Source organism: Molothrus aeneus, chromosome Z (genome assembly GCF_037042795.1).
Source record: "Molothrus aeneus isolate 106 chromosome Z, BPBGC_Maene_1.0, whole genome shotgun sequence".
In the NCBI taxonomy this organism is placed as follows: domain Eukaryota; kingdom Metazoa; phylum Chordata; class Aves; order Passeriformes; family Icteridae; genus Molothrus; species Molothrus aeneus.
Genome location: NC_089680.1, coordinates 30,857,067 through 30,882,442, shown reverse-complemented (window position 1 = coordinate 30,882,442; position 25,376 = coordinate 30,857,067). Strand labels below are relative to the sequence as shown.

At 39.1% G+C, this 25,376-nt stretch overlaps 1 protein-coding gene across 2 annotated transcripts in view; it reads left to right on the top strand.

The window, feature by feature from the left end:
* Positions 1 to 456: 456 nt before the first annotated feature.
* Positions 457 to 25,376, top strand: part of FAM169A (family with sequence similarity 169 member A) — a 38,841-nt gene continuing 13,921 nt past the window's right edge. Inside the window, exons 1-7 of one of the 2 annotated variants that reach the window (XM_066569364.1) lie at positions 457 to 529; positions 15,157 to 15,294; positions 16,689 to 16,788; positions 17,873 to 17,958; positions 19,280 to 19,451; positions 21,374 to 21,553; positions 22,984 to 23,112. In XM_066569364.1, the coding sequence (XP_066425461.1) occupies positions 488 to 529; positions 15,157 to 15,294; positions 16,689 to 16,788; positions 17,873 to 17,958; positions 19,280 to 19,451; positions 21,374 to 21,553; positions 22,984 to 23,112 (847 nt within the window). In that variant the 5' untranslated portion in view covers positions 457 to 487. The remainder of the gene's footprint in view (positions 530 to 15,156; positions 15,295 to 16,688; positions 16,789 to 17,872; positions 17,959 to 19,279; positions 19,452 to 21,373; positions 21,554 to 22,983; positions 23,113 to 25,376) is intronic. The other variant, XM_066569365.1, reaches the window with a different exon arrangement.

Here is a 25,376-nt window from a genome sequence, read left to right as displayed (position 1 = left end):
AGCACCCCAATTTGGTAACAGGAGGAGGTGTGAGGGCTCGGGCTGGTCCACGGTGAGTTGTTGGAAATGCGGAAGCAATCCTTACTGCCCGAGTCCATGAGGTCACCTTTCCTGCAAAGGGGATATTTCACCCCTAGCTCGTGGTGAGCTACCCAGCACCAGGAGACGATGCATGGCCTTTCTCCGTTCTGCTTGCGAGTACCACAGATCTCTGAGGCAGCTCCGGGCTCCCTCTGTATGCCAGGGCCCCAGGACAGGTGTCACCAGCCCAGCGGTGCTGAGCGATGGCGTGGGTACCCCGCCTGCCCGTGAGGCTGGCCGTGGCACACAGGGAGGGGTGCCGGGGTACCACACCCCGCCGCGGCCGGGGGGGCGATGCGGGGTCCCCGCACCCGTCATGGCGGGCGGCGCGGGGCGAGCGGCGGCGGCTCCAGGCGTATCAGCGGGAGTGCGTCAGCGGCGAGGGGCGGGGAGGCCGCCGGGGGAGATGATATCAGGCGCCGGGCAGCAGGACCGGGCGAAGCCGGAGGTGAGTGGGGGTGTGCCGTGAACGCTGTTAGGGAGCCCGGCCGCCTCTGCCTCCTTCTCCGTTTATCCCCGCGCCGCCGCGGCAGGCTGCCCGGCCGGCTGAGGTGAGGCGCGGCGGGGTGTCGCGGTGACCTGCCGAGGCGTCCCGCATCTCCGCAGCCTAGCCGGGCCCGGCGGGGCAGGGCGCGGGGGGCGCTCGGCGGCGGCCCGGGGGCGCTCGGCGGGAGGCGATGGGCGGCCTGGGCTGGCCGCTGCCCGCGGCCCCTCGTCCGCCGCGGGCTCCAGGTGTCCGTCCGCATCCCCGCCCGCGCCGCAGCCGCCGCCCCCCGGGCGCGCTCTCCCGCCCCGGGGCAGTGCCCGACCCCGCCGCTGCCATCGCGGGCGGGCAGGGCCGCGCCGGGCCGGCGGGCGGTGGGCGGAGGCGGCTCGGCCGGGCCGTGGGACCGGCCCGGCTCCCCGCGGCGGGCGCTGGCCGAGCTCGACCCCCCGAGCTTCCCCTGGCCTTGGCGGAGCTTGCGGCACGCCGAGTTCGGTGTGAGTTCTGGCCCAGGCCACTCCGTGTTGGCCAGGACCAGCCATCTTTTGTGGGGTCTTCTATTGTAGTGTTGAAATTTACATGTTATAGCCACGCACACGTGTAAGAGCCATTTATACATCTATACACCTCTACGCATGTATGAAAACAGTAATTGCAATGCTACAGTTGCTGTCTCCCACAAAGATGGCTGTGTGTACGTGTGCAAATACATGTGGACACACGCAATTGCACACACACGCGCGCTCTTCTGTTTTCCTACATATGATGTGTAAGTCTTCTGCAATTTTATTTTGAGGTAGGGTTGGTTCATTCCTCTTAAAACATAGGGAAGCATCTTGCCTAAGATATCCATTGACGTAGCACTGCTATCCTGCTTATGAGTGTTAAATGCAGCCTGAGAAAGTGGATTGCACTGAGAGCTAGAGCAAAAGGTTTTACTAGCATTAATGGAAAACAAAATATATTAACTCACCAATTTAATACATGTATTAATGCTCTATTTAGAAGAAAAGTTTATCTAAAAAATTATCTTTCACCTCTTCTGAGCTGTGGAGTTTTCAGTTATTAATAATCAGAAATTTAGAAACATAACCTTTGGTGTGGAGACACTGTTCAGCTGATACTTGCTTTTTTGTGTACATGCAACACAGGAGGAGGGAACTCTTTTCTTGTTCTGCATAATTGCATTTACTCATTTTATACATTGGGCTGTACCATTGGTCATAGCCTAGTACAAAGCTCACCAGTTTGTATGGGGAATAAGTATTGTGTCAGAGTGATCATTATAATAAAATCAGTGCTACCTCACTGGATGACCTATAAAAGATTGCTGCAGATTAGAGTGACCATGGTTTTCCTCTTCCTTCAAACTCTATAGGAACTGAGTGCATCTTCTCTCTGTTTCTTCAACCACATTGGTACCTCTTCTTGTTTAATTGACCTCCTCTAGGTCCAAAGAACTTCTTGTTTTTTCTCTTGGTGGCTAGTGAAAAAAACATTCATCACCTATTTCATAGTGGAAAATGTTAGGGCAGAGAGTGGTTTATAAAATTAATGTTCGAATTCAAGTGTTATTAATGTCAGCGAGCATCTCAATTTCAACACTGTTTTTTAAGAGCCGCTAATATAGGCAGGTTTTAAGTCCTTTCCTTGTTTCTCCTTCTCCAGTCTGATGTTCGTTATAATTTTCTTTATGCAGAATCAAATGTTTTACAGTGTCTTTCTTTCCTGTTGTGCAGGATGCATAATTAAGATGGGATTCTACTGTACGTTTACAATATCTCTTTAGCAGTGCGTGATCCAGAACTCTTTTTGGAGTGTTACATAACTAGACACTCTACAAAATGAATTGGAAAATACTCAATTTATTCAGTATGCACATCAAGGTAGATAATATTTCTTTGATTTAATAATAAAAAAGGTGGAGGTTTATGTGTTTGTGCAGGGTTTTTTTCCTTTTTTAACGTCTGTTAGTCTTGTAAAGATAATACCATTCAAAATTATCTTAAAACTCTTCTTATCCGCAATTCATATAAGCAAAATTTGTTTTAAATAGTTGTACTTGCATATCTAGTCCAGTGCAGAGTCTTTGCCAGTGAAAGACAGAGGAACTTCATTTCTGGACTAAGGCTAACACTTATTAATGCTTTTTTTTTTTCCCCATGTTTGATGCAAAATCACTAAAGGACAAACATGAGATTTGATGATTCTAGAGAAATTTACCAGAGTAGAAGTGGTCTTCCATTGTTTTACGTTCTTAGATATGATAATATTTGATATCAGTCTGTATTTTCTGTCAAGCAATGAATATCAAGTAGTGGTGATCATTTAAAACTGTTGCCAATTATGTTTCTAAACTGCAAGTATAATGTGGCATTAGAGCTGAAGTGATGTCTACTAAGGCTTATTTTCACATGGGCATTCCTTAAATATTTTTCCAAGCAAAATACCGGCTTCTTGTTTCCTCGCAGATAAATACTTTACTCCTGACTCTCAAGGTTGTAACTTATCCATCACATTGTATCAACTATACATTCCAGAAGCCACTGTCATGTGTTTTGTCTGTGAATGTTTGGGGCCGCAGTGGTAGAGGTGTGCGCTTTGGAACTGCTTTTGTCAGTCAATGTCTCTCGGGTAATCATTTTATAAGCTGTTGAAAAACAACAAAAATAATTTTCTTACAATAGAAACAGATTAAAAAAAATAAATTATTCAATCAAAATTCAACCCTCCTCTCAAACTTATGCTTCCAGGTGGTGCAGCATGGATTAAACAAGTCTGAGTGGAAAAGCCTGCTCTAATGTATTTCCTCTACTGCATTGTTTTAAGCATAACCAAAATGGCATAAGCAGTGTCTTTGTAGCTATTCTCTTGTACTCTTGCAGTTTTGTCTGCTATTGCTGATTTTTTTTTCCTGAACAATGGGATGTGACAGCATATATTTATTTAATCATTATAAATTTAGTTGGTGTTCTCTAGTGACTCTGAGATTTCAGAGAAGCTTTTAAATAGCTTGCTAAAGTATGTAAAAAATCCTGTCCCAAAAGAGTCATGAGCTTTCAAATCTTTACTAAAATCCCAACAAAATTAGTGAGAACTATCAGGACTAACATATCTGTTTCTTTGCCTTCAAAGTGAACTGGAAAACCTACTATTGTTTTGAATGATAAGTCTATAAGTTCCAAATGATTCCTTGAATTGAAAATCTAGGAAAATCCATTTCTCTGAATTGTATACTGAACTGTATGTTGTACAGTTATTCAAAGTAATAGTTATGATTTTTGTTTTGTTTTCAAATCTGAGCTGTCTCTCTCTTTGTCTTTTTTTTTTTTTTGTGTACATTAACATTTTGTGTCAGAATACTGTAGGACAGGGCATCTCTGTAATTACATCTCTTGCCACTGCTTATGATTAGAAATTTTTTATGGACCAGGATGAATTGAATTCACTGTTATCCTTTTTTCTAAGCTTCATCAAAACATGTAAAATAAAGGTGGTTAATTAGGTTTCTTTAATTCTGTGGATTACTGAAGGGGAAGAATAATCAGTAAAGGTGTGGTCTCTGCCGAATCAGTAGCCCCTGAGGCAGTGCTAGAAGAATACACCCAGTTCAGAAGTTCTGGTGTGGCAGTGGCTGTGAGCCTGCAGCTGCACCAGCCTTTCCCCAGCACGGAGAATCGGTGAACTTCGAATGGTATGAAATGCTGTCTTCACCCTAACTGCCTTTGTGCTCCTAAAACACCGGGTGTAAAAATGTGAAGTGTGCTTAAGTTAGCGAGTGCTTTGCTGGAAGACCAGCTCTTGTCTAGCTCTTTTGCAGCCAGCATATTCTGCAAATAGAAATGTTTCCTAGGTTGAATAATACTTCTCACAGCTGTTGTAGGGTTAGGCAGCAGTAACCATAACTGGGGAATTTGAATAATTTGTGAGTTGATAATGATAAAATAGTGGGGGATTTTAACAGTAGCAATGTAAATGTTACTACAGTGCAGCACAGACAACTTTATAGGATTTTAAAATGTTAGAATAATTTATTTCTTTTGATACCTCAACACTGGGAGTTTATGTTGTCAACATTTAGTCTGAAGCTGCAGAAAGGAGTTTTTTGAAGGAGCAGGAGATAATAAGCTGATTCCTGGCAACTCCTTCTTAAGCTGAGCACTGATTTAAGGTAGTATAATGTGTCAGCAGTATGAATACTTTTTTCTAGTAATACTAGTACTTTTTGTTGTGAGGCGTTTTTTGTTGGGTTGGGAGTTTTGTTTGCTTTTTAACAAAGTACAATAAGGTGGTATGTTCAGAAGTATGAGTAGCTTACTTTTGTGTTTGTGGTGGGTTATCCAAACCCACCACAAACAATCAAGCAATGTCTGCGTTTCCAGAGAAGGCAAGTAACTGAAGCTTTTAAAACACTTTGTTCATTAGTTTTTATTTTCAAAAATTCAAGTACACCTGTAACAGGATAGCCTAGGTACTAGAAGATATAGCTTAAAAGTTCCAGTCTTACAAGCATGTATTACAGTGAGAAGCAGGGGAAGTGCAGTGTGCTGACAGAAGTTTGTGAGTTCTTGGAATGTCAGGATGATTGCTGATGGAGATGAGGACAGATGACACCAGGGAGAAGGTTGTGTGTGAATTCCTTTCTGCTATTAGAGACATTCTTGCTAAAGTTTGCAGACATAGATCTGGAGTCCTGTAGTAACATGTTTAGTGATACCTTGTGGATGCACATTAATGGATGGGTTTTTATAACATGGCTGTCATGGGTCGAACAAAACCAGCAGTGGCTATATCCAGACAATTGTGGGAAACAAAAATTAACCATCCACAAGTATAAGACTACTGAAATAAAAGGCAAACACACAGCTGCTCAGGAATCAATCTACTAAGAATTTTGTTAAATATTTGTTTGGATGACAAGGAAGTATGAATACTGGGGAGAAGAGGTTCATTTTGAGGAAGAGAGACGTAAGTCAGTTGATTCTGTCAGTCAGAACAGATTCTTGATTCTGATTTTGGGCAATGAAATATTCTTTTTGATGTTTTATTCTTCCTTTGTTATGGGAGCAGGATTTCTACACAAACAAATACCAGACCTTCCTAACCTTTTTTTTTTTTCCTACTAGCTAGAGCAGCTTACAAGATGTCTGACTCTTTCCTAGCTTTTTAATTGTATTGATATGAGGCTTGCATATTATTTTACTTGTTTATTTTTCAGAGGACATGGTTTACTTCTAATTTTCTAGTTTTAGTCCATGTGTGCCTTTTTTCCATCCTTCTGAAGATGGGATGAAGAAGATAAACACAGTCGCTGCAACAACTGACAGAGCTAGACAGAGACAGTCAGTTTTTGTGGCCTTTGTAAAGCTGAGGAAGTAAAGGTGCTGTTTTGTATGGACATATGGGGCCGTTTACAGCTATTGCTGTTTTTGTGAGAATTGTCTCTGTCACCTGGGATGATAACTTGTAATATCTTCCTATCATGACTGGGCTCAGACTGGGACTCAGTAATGACTCCCTATCTGGTCTGTGACCCAAGCGTGTTGTCTAAAAGCCCTTGTTTTTAGACAAAAATGTTTTTGTTGTGTTATAATCTTGACATATGATTTTCACCTTAGCTTTCCTTTGAGAAAGGCAAGTTAAAATTCTTTCTAATTATCTGTGTCTCTAGTTATTTTGAAGCGCTCCCACACTGTTTTGGTAAGTCCACAAACTACTTTGTGTGCATGCCTGTGAAGTTCATCACTTTGTTGTAGTTTATCATTTGTTGTGCAAAGAAACTGAAAAACTTGCTATGATTGGACACTGAGCACAAGTAGCAGGTAAAATTCAGAACTTGCTCATATGAAACAGTAGTTTTTTAGGCATCTGTCATCTTCTGAAGATAATTGTAGTATCTTCAAAATACTAGAGTTGGATCAAGAATTTGGAGATAGCTGCCTCTTCACTTTCTGGGAAAAATAGAAATTTTTAATCTACTATGAGGTTTAAATACTTGCTGCTCCAAATGTGTTATATTTACTGTCTTACTGCTTTCAGAATTCTGATGCTCAGGCAGTTGTAAATGGCCCATAGGGCCATACAATGAGAGTCTGGAACATCTCTGGTTTGCAAGGAAGTTTTATGGTTGGCTGACAAGGATCTCTTGTTGCAGCCTTGTTTATTTGCAATTCTGTGTCCAGTAACATCTCATGTTAATTCCTATTCCCCTTTCTGCATTTTCATTTGAATCCCCTGCAAAACCAAGGTGGTTGCTGCTTTCTTAGTTGTATGCTGTTTTCTTAGTTGTAGGTCTCCTGCTGCAAACGACATTAAAAAGCAGGCAAAACCAGCAAAACCACCTACAGATAATTTAAACAAGAAAAAAGAGATTGCATACTACTTAACTGTTGAATTTTCCTACAGCTTGTCTGCTGAAAGCCAGACTTCATGTGGCATAGTTGTAGTTCAGACAACTGTTTTAGTAACTCCTTGGATATGGAGACTGTGATTGCAAAGATTAATCACCTGCTCCTCGTTGTTAGTAGCCATAGACACCATCACTTGAATTTCCATGTGGAATATTCTCGAAACAGCCAGAGAGAGTTGCTGTTATTGGGCTGATGAGAAGTAACTCATTAGACTTTGCTAACATGTACCTATGATTGCTAATCTAATCTGTGCAGCTTTGACGTCTGCCCCAGTTGTGGGGATAGGGGATAGGACAGTGCAGCCAAGCATTTTAAAAATAGATGCAAATGTGGACATAGGGTGACTGCAACTCCAGTCTCACTGTGGTGTTAGATTAGTGATGTTAGGTTTGATAGTCCACCAGCTGTCTACCCAGATTTGGTGGGTTTTATTGTTCCTTTCTTTTTTTTTTTTCCCCAAGGGTGTTAGAAAAAGAGCTTTCTTTATTGTCCTTATCTCTGAAATCACTAGATGTATTTATGAGATGGCCCTTGTAAACCAGTGGGATAATGTTAGAGAAGGATATGAAGGTTTGAAAATGGAAGGAGTTGCCAAGAAATGCAGGTTCCAAGTGGGAGTAAGAGATAATCTTTTGATATCAAGCAGCAAATTAAGCTTCAGAATGTTGCCTTGTTAGGTTCCTGGAGAAGCAGGAGGTAAACCTATGGAAATTATAGCAGATGAGCAGGAGTAAGAGTGGTGTGGCTGTGTATGTTCCAGGTGGCCCATCAACCACCTGTGGAGAGAGGCTGTGGGGGCTCTAAGTGATGAGTGCTATAAGAAGGTCATCAAGGGCTTTAGGAGCAGATGGTGTAAGGCCTAAACTGCAGAAGCAAAATTGGAGGGTACTGAGGGTGGAGCTGGAGAACTGCACACCAACACCTTCAAACTGCTAAGGCATGGAAGGGAGAAATAGTAGTGACCAGAGAGGAAAGGTGGGTCATTAGGGGTATCTGTGTGGAGTTTGGTGTTATTTTCCTAGCCCCTAAACAGGTTTGTCATGTAGTGAAGAAAAGGTAGAGGAAAGTGGGAAATTAGAAAGAAGAGTGAGTGCTGAGCAGTGGAAATATCAGATATGTGTCAGAGAGAGGCAGATTAATGAAGTAATAATCCCACCTGGCTGTATCTTTGTCTTGTTAATTGTACATGTTAATTATTTTCAATGATTAGAATGGTTTTAATTTTATGTATGGATATAGTCACCTTGAATTGGAGAAGTTGAAAGGGGAGGCATGAGAGGTTTCTTTAAGAAAAACTAGTTTTCCAAATTTATTAATTGTGTTTATTTTGATCAGTCTCAAACACAGAATTTTAATTTAGCATATGTCTGGCACATTTTCATTGTAGGAAACATTTGTGCACATTAGTTTCTAAAACTCCCTACTAAAGGAAGTGTTCTTCAAAAACCAGACAATCTCATTAAAATGTGAGACTGTAGAAAAATGTAAATAACAGGTCAGTAATTTGTATACCTAAGTAGCTTGTATACTTAGTTGTTGATTAAATAAGCTATCTAATATATTATCTAATTTAAATCACCTGAGTAAAATGCCAGTGGTGTTACACAGGTGGCTAATTTGGCATATGACTAAGAACCTTACCTGCCTAAGGTGGGTTTGAGAGAGAAGTTGCATGTCTTCTTGTGATACTACCCTGTCTCCTTTAATTAAAGAAATCAGATGCAAGATTTTTTGTTACTTTGTTTTTGGTTGGTTTTGTGGGTTTGGTTTTTTTTTTTTTTTGGTTTTTGTTTTGTTGTTGTTGTTGTTGGTTTTTTTTGTTTTTAATGTGGAGGACTCTTCCTCTTTCTGTCCTTGTTCATGTTTCATCTGACAAGAAAGTGCTCAAGCCCAGCATTTAGAACTTCTGACAATAATTCTTGCTGGGGAATTGAGTCCTGTATGTAGATTTCATAATTCTGTGCTATACATGTAAGTTACATTGTGTGGCTAATTGATGAATGGAAAGGATTTTCTCTTTTTGTTTGTTTATTTGTGTTCAAATCAACAGCTTTGATTTGTGTGTCTGATAGAAAACCAGAGTTGCATAAGCTGCTTCAGGGAGATTATGGGTAATGTGGCTGGCATATTAATCCAGAGATCCTGGTTGATGTTGACAGCAATTTCTAGACACTGCCGTGTGTTTCCTTAAGAACTTTCAATATGTGATTTTGCTGGGTATGAATAGATACTGTTTGGGGTTTATGTTACTATAAACCAAACAAAAAACCAAAAAAATCTTATTTTGTCTTTAAAGAAAAAAAAAAAAAGAAACCAGTGCAAATCTATCTGAGCTGTCAAGAACTTGCATTTATTAGCTTATATTCTCAAAAAATGTGAAAAAAAGCTATACTGCAGGGAAATATGCCTTAGTGCTAATGTGTGGATCATGGTTTGAAGACTTGTTGTCCAACCCCCAAATTTGTGATTTAAACCCCAAGAAAACCTACCTCTAAGTAAGTAGTTCTTTGAGTGAGAAAGACTTGAGTTGTCTATTCAATGTGGCAGATCAGTGTATTATTGTTGCTGCTTCAAGCTGGTGCAGTTTTCAAGAAATCCTAATAAAAATTCTGTTGTTTAAAATTTTAACACCTCTTCCCTAAAATGTGTTCCTTTTCCTACAGCCAATGTACATAACATTACAGATTAAAATTAATAGAGTTTTAAGAAATGGGAATGTTTATAAAACTCAAAATCTGTGTTACAATAGTGGTCTAAATAGGTAATTATGAGACAGGTTTTCTCTATGTATTTCAATTATGTTGGCTCATGATAAACCAACTACATACTCTCTTAGACATACTTAAATGACTAATTATCTTAGCACAGGTTTAAAATTTACTTATTTTTATAATAGAAAATTATGAACTTTTAAACATAAGTATTTCAGAGACTCTATTTATAGAAATAAAAAAAAATACTTTAAAACAACTTATCTCAGTTTAAAGTATTTGTTGTTGAACAAAGAAGAAACAACATTAAAATGGTGTGTGTATATAACAGCTGGTAGTAAAAGCAAAGAAACATTTATGTAATTTATCTGTTAATAGAATAACTGATAAGCTTAACAATTCTAGTAGCAGATGTGATGGTTTTGTTTTGTAGTTGAAGCCAGAAGACTGAAAAGACTACTTTTAAAAAATTTTAAATTTTCTTACAACCTTTATGTAGTTTCACAGCTTTCACCAGACCAGCAACTGGATGCTGCAAGGTAGGAAACAAACAAAGCAAAATGGAAATGATGCTCCTGCTGCTCTGATCAAGGTTGTTGCGGCTTTGGTGCATCGTCAGTCTGGGCCTGGAGCCTTGCCTGGGACTTCTGCAGTCCTGTCTTGGCTTTGTCTGGAACTGGTGTATGTGTGGACATATATATCTGTTTAGTTTGGTTTTTATGTCTCTTCCCATGATGTGAGCCCAGGTGTAGCTCACAGCTAGTCTGGGAGGTTGTGGTAGGATCATGGATTATATTTTTAAAGCAGAACTTGGTTTAAGGTGTGTGATGATTCATTGGAAATGCATGGCAGTCATTGAGGGATTTGGTCAACCGATGCTTCTGCACTCATTGAAATCAATCAAAGCGTGGGTCAGACATTACTGCAGGTTACTTTTTGTGTGAGTGAGCCGGTGCTTCATCACAGGACTGGACTTGTATTTGTATCCTGCAGGCTGGGTCTAAGTTGGTTTTCCTGGTTTAGCAGGAAATTTTGCAGGTCATGGCTTGAGCACCCTGGCACCTGTTCTCCAAACTGCAAATCACTATTTTAAAAAGCCCCAAACAACTACTTAAATTTTAATTATTTATTATTAAAAACAAATTTAAACCTGAAGATTGTTCACCTGCATGATTATTTGTCCCAGTTATTATCTTATCTTGAAAAGGTCTTGGATGATTTTTTTATACTTTTTTTAAAATTATTATTTTATTTTTTTAAGGAGAATGAGTTGTTCAGGTAAGCTGTGCAGTGTAAGTAACTGTGTATTTGTACTTGTCAAGTTTTGATACAATGTTCAAGTATCTCATGATCTCGGTAAAGTATTTCTCACGCTGGTCCCTCTGAGGTAATGATTATTTGTGTTTTGTAGAGGAGTTCAGGCAGATCACATAACATGTCTGTGTCACATAACATTAAGTCTGCTACAGCTGGAAATTTTTCTAAATCCTAATCTGTTAGCCTAACTCCACTTCCCCTGAGTTAAATGCACCCAAACCCAGTTTTAAGCTGTATTTAAGCCCTCTGACATACTGTAAGAAATAACATAGCTTTTGGGTTATTATCCTTCTGCAATTTTGTGTCATTCATTATTGAGGAACTGCAAGGAGATGAATAGATCTCTTGATTCCTGCTCAAATCCACATGTAAGCTGGAAGCTGTGTGCACTGTGCACCTCTCATGCACTCTATAGGAGTTGTAGATATAATTTATAATTAAACTTATTTCCAATGTTGCTCACTTATTCCATGGCTTTTCTTTACCATAGTACTAATAGTAATAAAGAGTTTGTGAATAAAGTGCCTGTGTTGCACAGGAATGTGTTCACTCATCCTGTTAAATGTGGTTTTTGTTGGCATTCCATGAATTGATCTGTTACCCTCTGGTGCTGCAGCTGTTCCTAAAAAAGGACGTGACATTCCTCGTGTAATAGCTTGCATAATGCTGACAAGGGTGAAAGTCATACGATTCCACATTAAAGCAAATATTTTTCATGTGAATTTATGACACAAAATCATTAATATTATTTTGTTAAATGTTACGTTTTTGAAGAGTGTAAGATTTATTTTCTTTCACTTGAAAAATGAAATGCTCAAGTTGTCTCATTTAAAAAATAAAATTAATTTTTCTTCCTTCCCCTCCAAACACATTCTTCTAATATGCTTTTATGTACAAATGTACATAAAAGCATATTATGTACTCATGATGAATTTGGTTGCTTAGGGCTACACTGCATGTGCTCAGTCAGCCTGACTGTGTGCTACCCAATTGGAAGGTTACCCCATGAGCAGAGCGTGGTCGTGCAATGTGTGACAAAGATCTGACCTGACAGTTTTACAGTTGTGCAGTGCATGGAGGTTTAGAGCAACAAGGGGCATGAGGAACTGCATGGTAGAGACCTGTGCTGTTCCTGCTGCCTCTGCAACAAAAATGTGTTAATGCTGTAGTCAAAAAACCTGAAAAGTGGTTTTCTCCAGCCCTTTTTCTCTCTCCTGTTTTACTTGAGACTGGCTAGATATGGTGCCATCTGTATTTTTACTTTGTTCAACATACATACTGTCAAACCAACTGTGTTTTAATGAGGGACTAATATTAATTCATTACTGTTGGAAGGCATTTCATTTGTCTTTGGTAGGTTATTTTGCATTTCAAATTTGAGATGCTTGCATTTTGTATTGTATCTAATTCCTTATGCTCTGCTGTAGATTGGCATGGACCATTCTTCTTTCATCACTTGTTTAATGCTTTTATTATAACTTGATAGCTTTGTGAACAATAACTGATTTCTTCAGGGATGTAGTGAACTTAAATGTGAACTATTTCTGACCTCTTCTGCACAGAGACAAAACCCATCAAGCAAGTGTATGAGAGTTTGTGACTTTACATATCTAATCTGCTGCGTGGTAAAAAAGATTAATGTTTATTTAGAAGGGGTGCTGACTAGGTTTTCCTTAGTTTAGTCTTGAAAATTTCTCTGTATTGCTTTCTTTTGCATAACATAAATGTTCTCTGTAAATGCTGCAAAGGGAAAGTCAAAAGTGACTACTGGGAGTTGAGAGTAAATAACATCTAAGTATGCCATGAGAAATCAGGTAGCCCAAATAGCAAACAGAAAAGAGGTCTCTGAGTGATTTTGAGGGTAGTTTAATGAATGCAGTAATTAGCCTTTTTTGCTTTTAAGCAAAGATATGGTTGCTGCTTTTATTTTTGTAGTGGTGTAGTGGTTGGAACTCAGATAATCTATTGAATTTCTTATTGCATGTTTTCTGCTTTGGTCCTTCATTGTTTTATTCCAAAAAAATGTCAGGAATTATTACCTAGAGGCTTAAAGTTGTAGCTTCTGGCTTGTTTGTCTGTTTGCCATGCAGTAATGGAACCTCAGCTCAATTTCTTTGTTAATAGCAAAGTTATCTAAGCACTTAGGTATTTGTTTAGTAATAGAGGGGGGGTTACCTTTTCTGCCAGCATACAGAAAATTAAATTTTGTGGTTTTCATATACCTGTATTCCTTCACAGCTGAATTTACCTTGCCTTTTGCAGTTAATATGGTGGCAAAACCTCATCCTCTTGTAGAAGTAGTCTCGTGTGATCTTATGCTCCTCCTTGTTTTGTCTTGCAACATGCTTATCGGCATAGTCTGTGCAGTGTTGCTGGTGTGTTTGAGAACTGTCATATCTGCAGTCAAGCCATATCTGCCAGAGAAATGAAGGCTGGTGGTGGGTGAATTCCACAGCAGCTCCTGACAGCAGCTCCTTCATCTGCTGTGCATTGCTGCTGCACTCAAAGGCATGCACCCCTCACCTTTGGCTCTGGAAATCAGTCTGCTCGCAAACAGGAGGAGCCAAACGAGTTGATTGTTAGCAACGGCAAGGGTAGCCCTGAAAACATGGGAAGAAACAGGTGGAGAATTACAAGATGCAGCAAAGTATCTGATAGGGTCAGTGGGCAATAATAGAAGGAATGTGAGAGACTGGAGAGCAAGGCAGGAGAAAATGCAAATAACAGTTGAGGAGAAGGAGTTACCTGAATTTGAAAGGAAATGGCTCTGAGGAATGCATGTGTATATCTGAACAATAGCATTCATGGAGAACATTAGTGTTTTCATCAGCAACAGTGTTAAGGGCAGCTGTTGTAGATGCCAATGAAGTCATGTCCAAGTTCCATTTTAACAGGGGACAAAAATCTCTTCTGTAGAAGGAGCAGCCTCTTCTCTCCAATCAACTTAGTAGTAGCATATTATTGCTGTTTAAAAGCCTTCAAAATGTACACTTAATTTCTAGTGATTGAGTCAGAATAAGATGTTTTTTCACCCTTGATTCACCTATGTCAGTAGAATAATGAATGATGGATTAAATAGGGGGACTGAAGGTAAAGAGGAAAAAAAAATCATTGCACATTAAGGTTTAAAATAAAATCAAAAAATAAACCTCCATAGTGAAGACTAGGAATCATAGAACTTGTATGAAAACGTTTGTGTTCAGAAACTTGTGTGGTGGGTTCATGGGAACTGAGAAAGACAGAGTAATATCCCTGTGTTCCTCCAGAACACTGGAGTAGGTTCTCATTAACTTGTTTTTGTGTTTGTTCATGCTTCTGAGATTGAGTCATATCTTCAAAGCAGCTCTGGGGTATCTTTCTGTATATAGAGCTGGAAGAACCTTACCTGAAGACCACACAGTGGATTCCAGGAGCTCTTGCTCATTTTAATTTCACACTGTTTTGACAAGGAAAATCTGAATCTAAGAGCTTTTAAGGAGTTATTGCCACTAAGGTTTGGCTTCAGTGTTATAGTCTTGTCTTGTCACCTCCTTTAAGTGTCTCTCTTTAGTCTGTTGTGGGCTCTTGTTTTTAATGAGCCTGTGTAAGTTTCTGTTCACAGCTGAAATGCTTTTGGAAACAACCATCTGTTAAGAACACTAACTGGCCAGTTGATGCGGAAAAACCCTGAACAATGTTTTGGTTTCTTCAGAGATGGATTTAAATGCAAAGTCTCAAATTAACTCCATCTTGTTGTCATCTGGGTGGTTTACTTTTTTTTACCACCTAGTTATAACGTGACTGGTGACATCATAAACATCATCTGGGAGGGAGATAGAACCAAGTCTTCCACCTCAAAGCAGCAGCATGTACTTGTGCAACAAACATGAGGCTTGTATGTTGGAAGTCTGCCACAAATGAGGTCTAGGGGGATAGGCTAATCTCATTCTTTTCTGCTTATGAGCACAGATTTGATTATTTTACAGACTGGGTCTTACTGGTCACCATCCTAATTAATTGTAAATGCTGGAACATTTCTCTTTTCTGTCATGGATATAGAGTCAACAGCAGAGTGTGCGTGTTCAACAGCAGTGTGGGTGTTCAACAGTCTTATTTACATCTACATTGTATGTCTCAAAGCACCCACATTAATAATGTTGCTTTATTTCTCAAGAGCATGTCATTCCCTGTGGATATATTGAACAATTACAGTCATGAGGACTTGGAGAACTCAGCAGAGGACTACCTCTTTGACCTTCGGTGGGGGAATCCAAACACTCCTGAATTCTTTTCTCTGCCAGACCACCGCAAGGTAAAAACCAGCAAATACTGTAGTACTGTTGTTCTTAATAGATCTAAAATTTAGAATATCCAGTCCTATTGAATTTCAGAATTATTTTATCAAAGCTTTCATATTTTCCAAATTCAAATTTTTTTCACTCTGTAACTGGGTTTAAATCTGGGTTTCAGTTATTGTCTGCTGCTTCTAGGCAATGGATCTGTATATAATGAGCAATTTTAAAAAACCTAAAAAAACCCAACGTCATGCACTCTCAAAAACCTGTCATCACTCAGGCGTTCATGATTTACTTAAGCTAACTGGCTCTTTTTTGTATCTCAGTCCTTCAGTGTTCTTTATGTTTGGGTTCAAGTTTTGATTAATAACTTCACTAATTTCAAAAGGTGGTTCTTTTTTCTTTATCTGAAATATTCTGTGCTGTTACTAATCTCTAGTAGAGAATAGCTGTGACACTTTTAAACACTTATGTTTTAAACACTTATCCCTTGTGATGAGTTGGTCAGTGTTGGTTCTGTCCAGACAAATGCTTTTATTAGAAATAGTACCCATAAAACCAGCAGCGTGTATAGTTTTAATGAAAAGTAAGTGAGCTGAGAGGATTTTCTGTGGGATCTAAAGGTCAGTGCCACAGATTCCTTGGCAGAATCAGAATCTTGATTACTTTTCTACATTTATACAAGTGCTGTATGCCTAAATGATTGCTTGTATTAATGTCCTCATTTGTGACAATGGCATGTCATAATCTTCTAAATTTGTTAAGCAAGTCTATCTACCACACCATTCATGTCTGTCAAGTTTTGTATACATTAATTTAATAATAGAAGCATGTGAATTTAAATATAAAAATGCATTTCCACAGAGTTACGTGATTCCTTAAAAGAAGATTTTTTGACCCTTCCCATATTCTTTTCTGAGGAGGAATATCAAGTAGGCAACTTCAGAATTTCTAACATGTGTATAACTTCAGGGAACAAAACCCTTTTGAATTTGCCTTCCCACTGTAGCACATTAGAACTTGTTAACAAACACAGTTTTGCTGTGCCAGCTGGTTTCAGTGCCTGACTGACTGCCTCATTCTTCTGTTGGACTATTGAATGGAACATAATGCTGGCTCCTTGCACACCTTACTTCAGTTGTGCACACAAATGCAAACTGTCAGCAGAAAAGAGCTGTGCAAATTACTGTAGCTAAATCTGCCACAGCTTGAGAGTCAGAGCTCTTTAGATGCAGTTTGTCTTTGTAGAAGATGTGTCTAAAGAAAGGGCTTAAGAAAGGCTTGTCTTTTACACCTAGCTGTTAAGGACTTGATTTTTATTATTCTTCTTTTTTACCTTGATAAACTCTCTGTATTTTATTACTGTTGTTTTAGCAAAAGTCTACTGTATTATTGTACATTCTTCTTGCAGGTTCCTATTACCTTGGCATCTGTGGGCTTTGTTTCTCTTTATGGTGAAGAGCAGACAAACAAAGTTCTTGCACTGTTTGCACCATGGGACTCACTCACAGGTTTCATTTGAAGTTTATCTCTGTGTTGCCTTTTTTTATTTTTGTGGAAAATGTGTGTAACCAGGCCCTTGCTCATTTCATGCTACTGTAGCCCATAACTTTTCCATTGTACATTTGTTGTTCCCTGTCTTTTTGTTCACATACTATTATTTTTTGTTGTATATTTATATACACAAGTGCTGGAACTTCACACACTAATCAGATCAGAACTGGACCCGTTGAATTCAAAATATATGTAGCAAAATAATTTGGTGCTTGTCTGGACCATAGTACAACATGTATCTCTTGATCTCTTTATGTATGCTTCACCTCTCCAAAAGGTATTTTTGAACATTCTTAGAATCCATCAATTTGCACATGAATTTAAATGTTCTTTATTAATAGTGATTGATCAGAATTGTGTGTAAATGTGTCTTTAGCTTGAAGTCCTAGCATAGCTCTGGCTGAGATTATGGTTTTTGTGATTTTCTCCTCCCATTCTTCCTCCCTTCTTCCTCCTCTTCCAGCTCTCTACATTTCCTTCTTCCATTTAATGCCATGTATATGATTGCCTAGTATGCCACAAATGCCTATATATCATACTCTTCCTGACTGCTGCTCAAATGGCTATCAGCCTTTTACATTCATCTAACTCCCTAAAACTTGCACAGTTTCAATATTAATATCTATTAGCCACCCAATAGTAAAATACATGTATGAGTGAGACTTACCTTGACAAGCAGTTTTTAGTGGAAGGAGATGTTAGAGCACAATGTTGAAGGGTAGTGCTTATGTTTGAAAAATGGTTCCTGTATACTACATCACAAAAAAAAAAAAAAAAAAAAACCAACCAAACCCCCCTAGTGTTTATTAGTCTCAGTAATCAAAAAAGGTTTTGGACTAGAGAGCATTTACATGGGTGGGGTGTACCGTGCCCCATTGGTTGTGCTAGGGTAGTAGGAGCTACATTAATATAGTGCCTTCTAGAAGATGCCTAATGTGATTACTACATTGTTATTCCAGGGTATTTAGCAACTTTAATGAAATATGATTATTTTGGAATGGTAAGAATCACTAACTTTGTATTTCCCTTGTTTCTTTCAAGCTGTAGCCCTGTATCTTGCTGACCAGTGGTGGTCAATTGATGACATTGTGAGAACATCTGTCCCTGCTAGACAGGGGCTTCATCAGGTAAAGCGCTCCAACATTCACCTAGTAATTAATCCTATACTCCAAGATAATGGCAAATAGATAGTGTGCAAGATATTACATGTTTTAATTTAATTTGGAAATGAGAGGGCTGTTGCAAGGGAATAGAAGAATAGGTACAATGGGGAAAGGAACTTCAGTGTGAAGATAGTCTGGAGCAAGCATGACCTTTGTAGAGCAGCTTCATATGTAGACAGCTTAGGTGCTAGCTGTGTTACCATTATTTTCTTTATTCTTTGGAATATTGTGATCTGGTTGTGTTGAAACATCTTGGTAGAATAGTGCATTGTACCATAGCAGTACCTATTGATCTTATCAGGAGACTAGTAAACCAAAAATACTGTCAAGAATGTGTTGACAGAAGCAAGTTGGAGCTGGTGGCTTGCAGTGGCAATACATGAAGTTTGGAAAAGTAAGTTGCCTGATATCTGCTTTATTGCCCATCATTGACCTTTACCATTATTTAACCCTGTGTAGCATCGAGATTTCTAAAACTGGAAATCTGTGTTTTTCCAGGAGTGTAATTTTTATCTGCTCATGGAATCTGGGCATTTGTCTTTGATTTTTGTGATTTTTAAAATTTTCTCTTGAGAGTTTGGCATGTAGCCTGGCTTTCCACATAATTCTTAATGGTAGGAAAATCAAGAAAGCTGAGTCTTTAACAAGGGAGGTAGCTGAGACTAAGCATTGGAACAGATAATGGTTCCTCCTTCCTTCACAATAAGTAGAACAGTGGTGAACTCATATTTCATATATAAAAGGAACCCTGTAGGATAGATAAAAGGATATTTAATTCCTTATTTCATGCCACAGAAACTGTTGTAACAAGTTTTTTCACTGCATCATGTCCTGTTGCCTGCCACTCTATCAGGATTGATTGAGTGTGCCAAGTCCTTCCACACTGAGGCTCATCATTTCTCCTTTGCAGGACTTCAGTTACTTGCTAGCCTGGGAATTCTGAGGCTGATGTTCTGCTGTTGTGTTTGGTGAATGTTTAAGTACAAGTATAGGTTTGAGTTAGATCATAATATTCTCACTCCACTGCCCTTCTCCCAGATTTTACACATTGGATTGGGAGTGATATTGAAGACATGAAATATCCTCTGTGGTTGTGATTTGTATTTAACGTATTGCAACTTCTGAGCATCTTCTTGCCTTATAACAAACCTCAGAGAGTCACCCTGCTTTAGCATTTACAGCCTTCCCTTGAAATCTGTCTGCAGCTGTGTTAAATAAGGTCTCTCATGTATGGGTATTAACTAAACTGACCAATCTTCTGAAATGTTTTTCTGTGTTCCTTTAGGTGAAGTCTGTTGGAGAGAGAGTTGTTCTCTATGTTCTAAATCGAATTATCTATCGAACACAAGAAATGGAAAGAAATGAGATCCCATTTCTCTGTCATGGTAGCAGCCATTATGCTAAGATCATGTGGAAAAAAGGAGAGGCTATTGGGTTCTATTCTGTTAAACCTACAGGTAGAACATTTGAGGATTGTGGGATTTGGGAAGTAAAGGGGAGGAGATAGTTTGTTTGAAGAATATTGTATTAGTAGGCTTTATAAGCCTTGCAGGCCTAATTGAATTGGTGTTTTCCTGCAGTCATAAGAGATCAGATGGCTGTTAAAATCTCTAGCTGAAATAATTACATGCTTTAGCAATATAAGCTCTTCATAATTACAAATTCTATTTAAAACTAAGAAACTTGATATACCCGACAGCATTTTTTTCTTCTCTAGCATGATTATTTACACTTAGACTGGACTTGAGTTAGCAAAATGGAAGGCTTGAGTTAGCAAAAATGGAAAGCTTTTCCTTCAAAAAATTTTCAAAATTTCACCCATGTTTGAGTGTGTGTTATACTCTCCAAACGAATAGCCTATGTGAAAAAGACCACTCTGTAAACAGACGTTATTAGGAGTGGTGGAGCTCTTCAAGCATCCCAAAGGGTACCCAAGTAATGTAACCTCTCTGCTCAAGTTTCCCTTGCTTGAAACATGAAAATAATAATAGAATCACAGAATGATTTTGGTGGGAATGCACCATTAAAGACCATCTAGTTTCAACCCCCCCTGCCATGGGCAGAGACACCTTCCACTAGACCAGGACTCCATCCAGACTGGCGTGAACATGAGGTGGGGCATTCACAACTTTACAGTTTAAGCACAGTTTGAACATCTCCTTTCAGGGATGGGGGGCATTCGCACCTTCTTTGAGCAACCGGTCCCAGAGCCTCAGCACCCTCACAGTAAAACATTTCTTCTTAATATCCAATCTAAATCTGCCCTCCTGTGGCTTAAGGCCACTGCCCCTTATCGTATCATACATGACCTTTCAAAAAGCCCCTCTCCAGCTCTCTTTTAGGCTCCTTTCAGGTGCTGAAAGGCCACAATTAGGTCACCCCAGAGTCTTCTCTTCTCCAGGCTGAACAGCCCCAGCTTTCCTCATGTGAGCAGTGCTCCAGCCCTCTGATTATTTTCATGGCCCATGAAATAATTATGTTCATGGATCCTAAAAAATACAAGGTTGCAAAGACTATCTAAAGCATTGCATAGACAACTTTGTTTCTCATTGGCCTTGTTAGAGAAGAGGGCAACTCTTTGCCATTGTTCACAGGTTCACTGAAGGGCCTGAAAACAGATTGGCTATCAATGGACTGTTTTAATGCCATTATAATGCCGTCCTTTTCTCACTGCTGAGTTTATAGATACCCCTGGAATCCTTTGATACTGAAGAACCTATGTGTTGCCACCATCTGTTCCATGTTTGTTTAATTTGGGATAATTATTGTTTAATAAATATTGTTTAAAGCAGATAAATATTGTTTAAGGGAGAATTTCAGTGTAAAATGTCCTAGCATTATTTTGTGTCTTCATTTGAAAAATTGGAATCACTGTTTCAGTCTTTAAGCAAGAACTGAAAACTACTTTTCAAATTTGTCCTGAGAAGTCATGTAATCAGCATAAAAGTGTAATTAAATAATTTTGTTTTCTCCTATTCCCTCCTCCATCTTTCAGCTCCATTTTTGCTAGTTTTCATATAGAACTGTATAGTGAGATTTCAAAGAGAGCCTTTCCTCTCTGTCACGTCTATTCTTTTCTGGTGCTACAGACTTTTGCTGTTAGTTTATTAACATTATTCTATTGATGTATCTTATGAATACCTTATGAAGCTTGCTCAAAAAAGCTAATAAATGACTATTAGAAATTACATATTTTTAATGAAGTTATAAATTTTTTTTATAACTTTACTTACTTTTACTTACTATTATATAGTTTGGAATTTTTATAACTTATAAAAGTCTTTATTTAAATATGCTTAAATCCATGCTGCAGCATGTCAGTCAGCATGCAGTTATATCATCCATACTGATGGATATTTTTTCCCTCTGATTATTTCAGGAAGTGTTTGTACCTCTCTTCCTCATCAGAAGTATAAGTTGCCAGTGCTAGACACAATGTTTGTTAGAAAGAAACATCGTGGGAAAGACTCTGGGTTAATCATGTTGGAAGACTTTGTGGATTCCTTTAACGAAGAGTCTCTTGGCCTACGATATCCACTGTCATCTTTCATGTATACAGGCAAGCTGTCTAATTTTTTCTTCTGATCTTCTTTATGATTTCTTTTCATATCCAAATGAGTATTGTCATTCAACCTCCATATCTGTGGACTTATCCTCAGGTTCTTCATTAGCCTTCACTTTGGTGGAGGCTAAAAATCCTGATTTGTCTAAGATGTAGTTCCTGATTCAATTTTTTATCCTCTATGTAAAAGTAGATTATTTGAACTCTGTTGGCTTTCTGCTGCTGTGAAGTTTACCACTGTCCCATTTCCCCCACCAAGCCTGTGGCATGGGCAGAGGTATTTCTCTGTGGGATCTAATGTCTATCTGCCTTGTTTCACCTTTTTCTTGCTCACACCTAAACCTCACGAGGTTGTTTAATTCATGCATTCTCTGAACTTCTGGTGAAGAGGACATACTAGGCTCTGCTTTCACTTGCGTATCAGAAGGGACAGTTCTAAAACACAAGGAAAACACATATGGTTCTTCCATTAGCAACCTAAGAGAACTATGTCATGCAGGAAATTACATGGAAACTATGTTCTTTGGGACTGTGTTCAGACAAGAAGCACATTTCTTTTGCCCTGTTTCTCAAGGCATGCTCCTTCTTAGGCCATTTGCCAGTATTCCTTCTATGAACATTTTTGTCTGGCCTCCTTAACCAGTAGAAATTTTCTGCTTTTTGAAGCACCACAGTCTGTCACTGGATCTGATAAGACCTAATTGTTAGGCTTCAATGAGAAAAATTACTTGAGCAGAATTTAATGACTAATTCATTTTTGTAGTCAAGAAGCAACAGAGTGGGGATCTTGTGCTCTGAAATTGTGTATCAGTATTGAACCCAGTGAAAAATGGTAGCTTTTTCTAGCGAAGACCAAAGAATAGTGTCAAAGCATGCATGCCTCTTCCCTTGTATGTTTGATACAGGTTATAAATAGAAAAAAGATGGAAGGACAGCAGTGCAGAAAATGTTTTGGAAATGAACAGTGATTAACCATTCAATGGTAACATATTAACACTCCCAGAGAGTGCTTGTCACAGATGCCTAGAGAGTGTGAGGGGACAAAAAGCACTTGATTACATCCTCTGCTTAAGAACCCTTCTGTCCTGAGTTTGGTTTTTTAGTTGGCAGGAACAGTAACTAGTGAGGTTGCAAAAATCTCAAGTGGGTACTAGGAAAAGAAAAAAATCCCATTCATCTTTGTTTGCAGATTAAGATAATAATGGAAAGTATTTAAACTTATATTCAGAAAGGGTTAATTAGGAAAGATGTGTAGGGTAAAGCAAAGTTTATTTCAGACTTGACTATTTTGTTTAACAGTTCTTTCTATTGTTGTTTGTGTATGATGGTAGATTGCAAAATAATTTTATTTCAGATAAACTTTAAATCTGAGATATAGCTGAGTATATGGTATCTATAATATAGTGTTTTTTCTTATGTTTGCTCAGCTTGTAAGCAATACCTTGAGAAGTACCCTGGGGATAAAAACCTTTTGTGGCAAGTGGAGGGAGGAGGAGATTGGTTCCAGAGAAAGTCTATTATGTCTATAGTGCAAAATGAAAATCTCAAAATTGCAGGTATGGATGCTTTGTTTTGTTGTTTTCTGACACTATTTAAAAGTTGAACAAATACTGTACAAGAGTGACTTCTGTGAACACTGTGTAGAAACTAGCAGAAAGATTTCTATTTGTCCTGAGACCTTTGAGATCATATTTGGAATGGCGTCGTATTTTAACCCCAGCTGGCAACTAAGTACCATGCAGATGCTTGTTCACCCTCTCCTCCCCCAGTAGGATGGGAAGGAGAGTCTGGAAAAAAAAAATAAAACCTCTGGGTTGAGATAAGAACAATTTAATAATTTAAATAAGATAAAATATAATAATGAAAAGGGAGACAAAAGCAGATAAATAAAACTGAAGAGAGAGAAGTGTTGCACAGTGCAGTTGCTCACTACCTGCTGACAGATGCTGAGGCGATTGCCAAGCAGCCCTTTCTAGCCAAGTGTCCCCAGTTTATGTACTGAACATGATGTTCTGTGGTGCGGAATATCCCTGTGGACACTTCAGGTCGGCTGTTCTAGTTATGGTCCCTCCCATCTTCTTGTGCACCTGCTCACTGGCAAAGCATGGGAAACCAAAAAGTCCTTCAGAAAGGGTAAACACCACTCAGCAGCAATGAAAACAGTGTGGCATCATTATTCTCATACTGAATTCACAATGCAGCACTGTGTCAGCTACTAGGAACAGTAATAATTCTATCCCTTCTGAAAGTGGGATGATATCCACTCCTTATTTTCTGTATCTTTTATGTCATACCCAGGTTTTGTTCTTTGCAGTTACCAGTTACTCTGACACTGTTACCTTTCCTGTCTTCTGATATATACACACACATCCCACACGTGTATCATTGCCTATGGGCCATCCCTCTAAAATGAATTCCTTTAGTCCATGACTTTGAGTTCTATCTGTTGTAACAGTCTTGCAGAGCAGAAAAGATTTTGCATCAAGTTGGATTGTTGCATGCTGGAGCCAGTTCTGCTTCTGTCACCACTGCACTTGTTTGCTTTGCAAAGTTAATTCTTCATTGGTCTGGGTGATTTTTACTGTAATACCCTTGATATGGCAATTGAATGGGAATCAGGTTCTGATCCCCAAATTCAGAATGGTGAAAACAGGCGCTGTGAGGTACCCAGTTGAGTGATAGGCATATAACAATGAAAGAGACAGTATAAAGTGTTATATGGCAATTAACATCTTGCAATTTAATTTATTGGCTACTCACACCCAAAACCAAATCCCCGTAAGGAATGCAATGGAATTCCCCATCTTCCTGTATTACCTGTTAAGTGGAGCCAAGTGCTTGAGCAAACTCAGTTCCACAAATTGTTTTGCCTTTTCCTGAAGCAGGAATAACCCAGACTGTTTCCCTCAACACACCACATTTATCTCTTTCTACAATGTGTAGAAGTTCGGACTGTGCTGTGTCAGACTGACTGTCAGATTCCCTAGTGTTTACTTAACAGGTGGCTTCTGCTAAATGTGTATCCCAATGTTTGAAGGTCCTGCCACCCACTGCTCCAGGATAAATGGATTGTTGTATCATTTCATTTTTCTGGAGGGTGGTACATGACAAAGAATGTTATATTCCCACTCAATGCCATGGTCTTTGGCCCAGTTGTCTATGATGTTGTTTAGAAAATTAGTTGCACTATCTCATTCTGGAATTCTGTCATCTTCTTAAGGTTTCCTTCTTAAGGCCCACTGTTCCTGGTGGTGGCATGGGGTTCAGGCTATGTTTTCTCCTCTCTAGGTGTTGGTTCCACCATTATAAGGACATGACATTTTTCCCTGGAATTTTGAGGGAGTGTGATATAGTCTATCTGCCCAGTCTCCCCATATTTCTATTTCAGTTGTCATTCTCCATACTAGAGAGGTTTTAACCACTTGGCTTCTTTAATTGCATGTTTCACATTCATGAATAATTTGTGCAATTGTGTCCATGGTTGAGTCCACTCCTGGATCATGTGTCCACCTATAATTTGCATCTCATCCTTGATTATCTGAGGTGTCATAGGTGCACCAAGCTAGAAATAATTTTCCCTTGTATTTACAATTCTGATCCACCTGAGTCACTTCAATCTTAGCAGCCTGATGCACTTTCTGGTTGTTCTGATGTTCTCTGTGGCCCATTTCTTGGGTGCATCAGTCTCTCTACATGAGGTACTTTCACAACCAGGTTCTCCACCTAGACAGAATTATCTTGTCACAATGTGGCAGCTCAGATGGCTTTACCTTTTTGCTGCCAGTTACTCTGCTTCCATCACTGCAACCACCCCACAGGA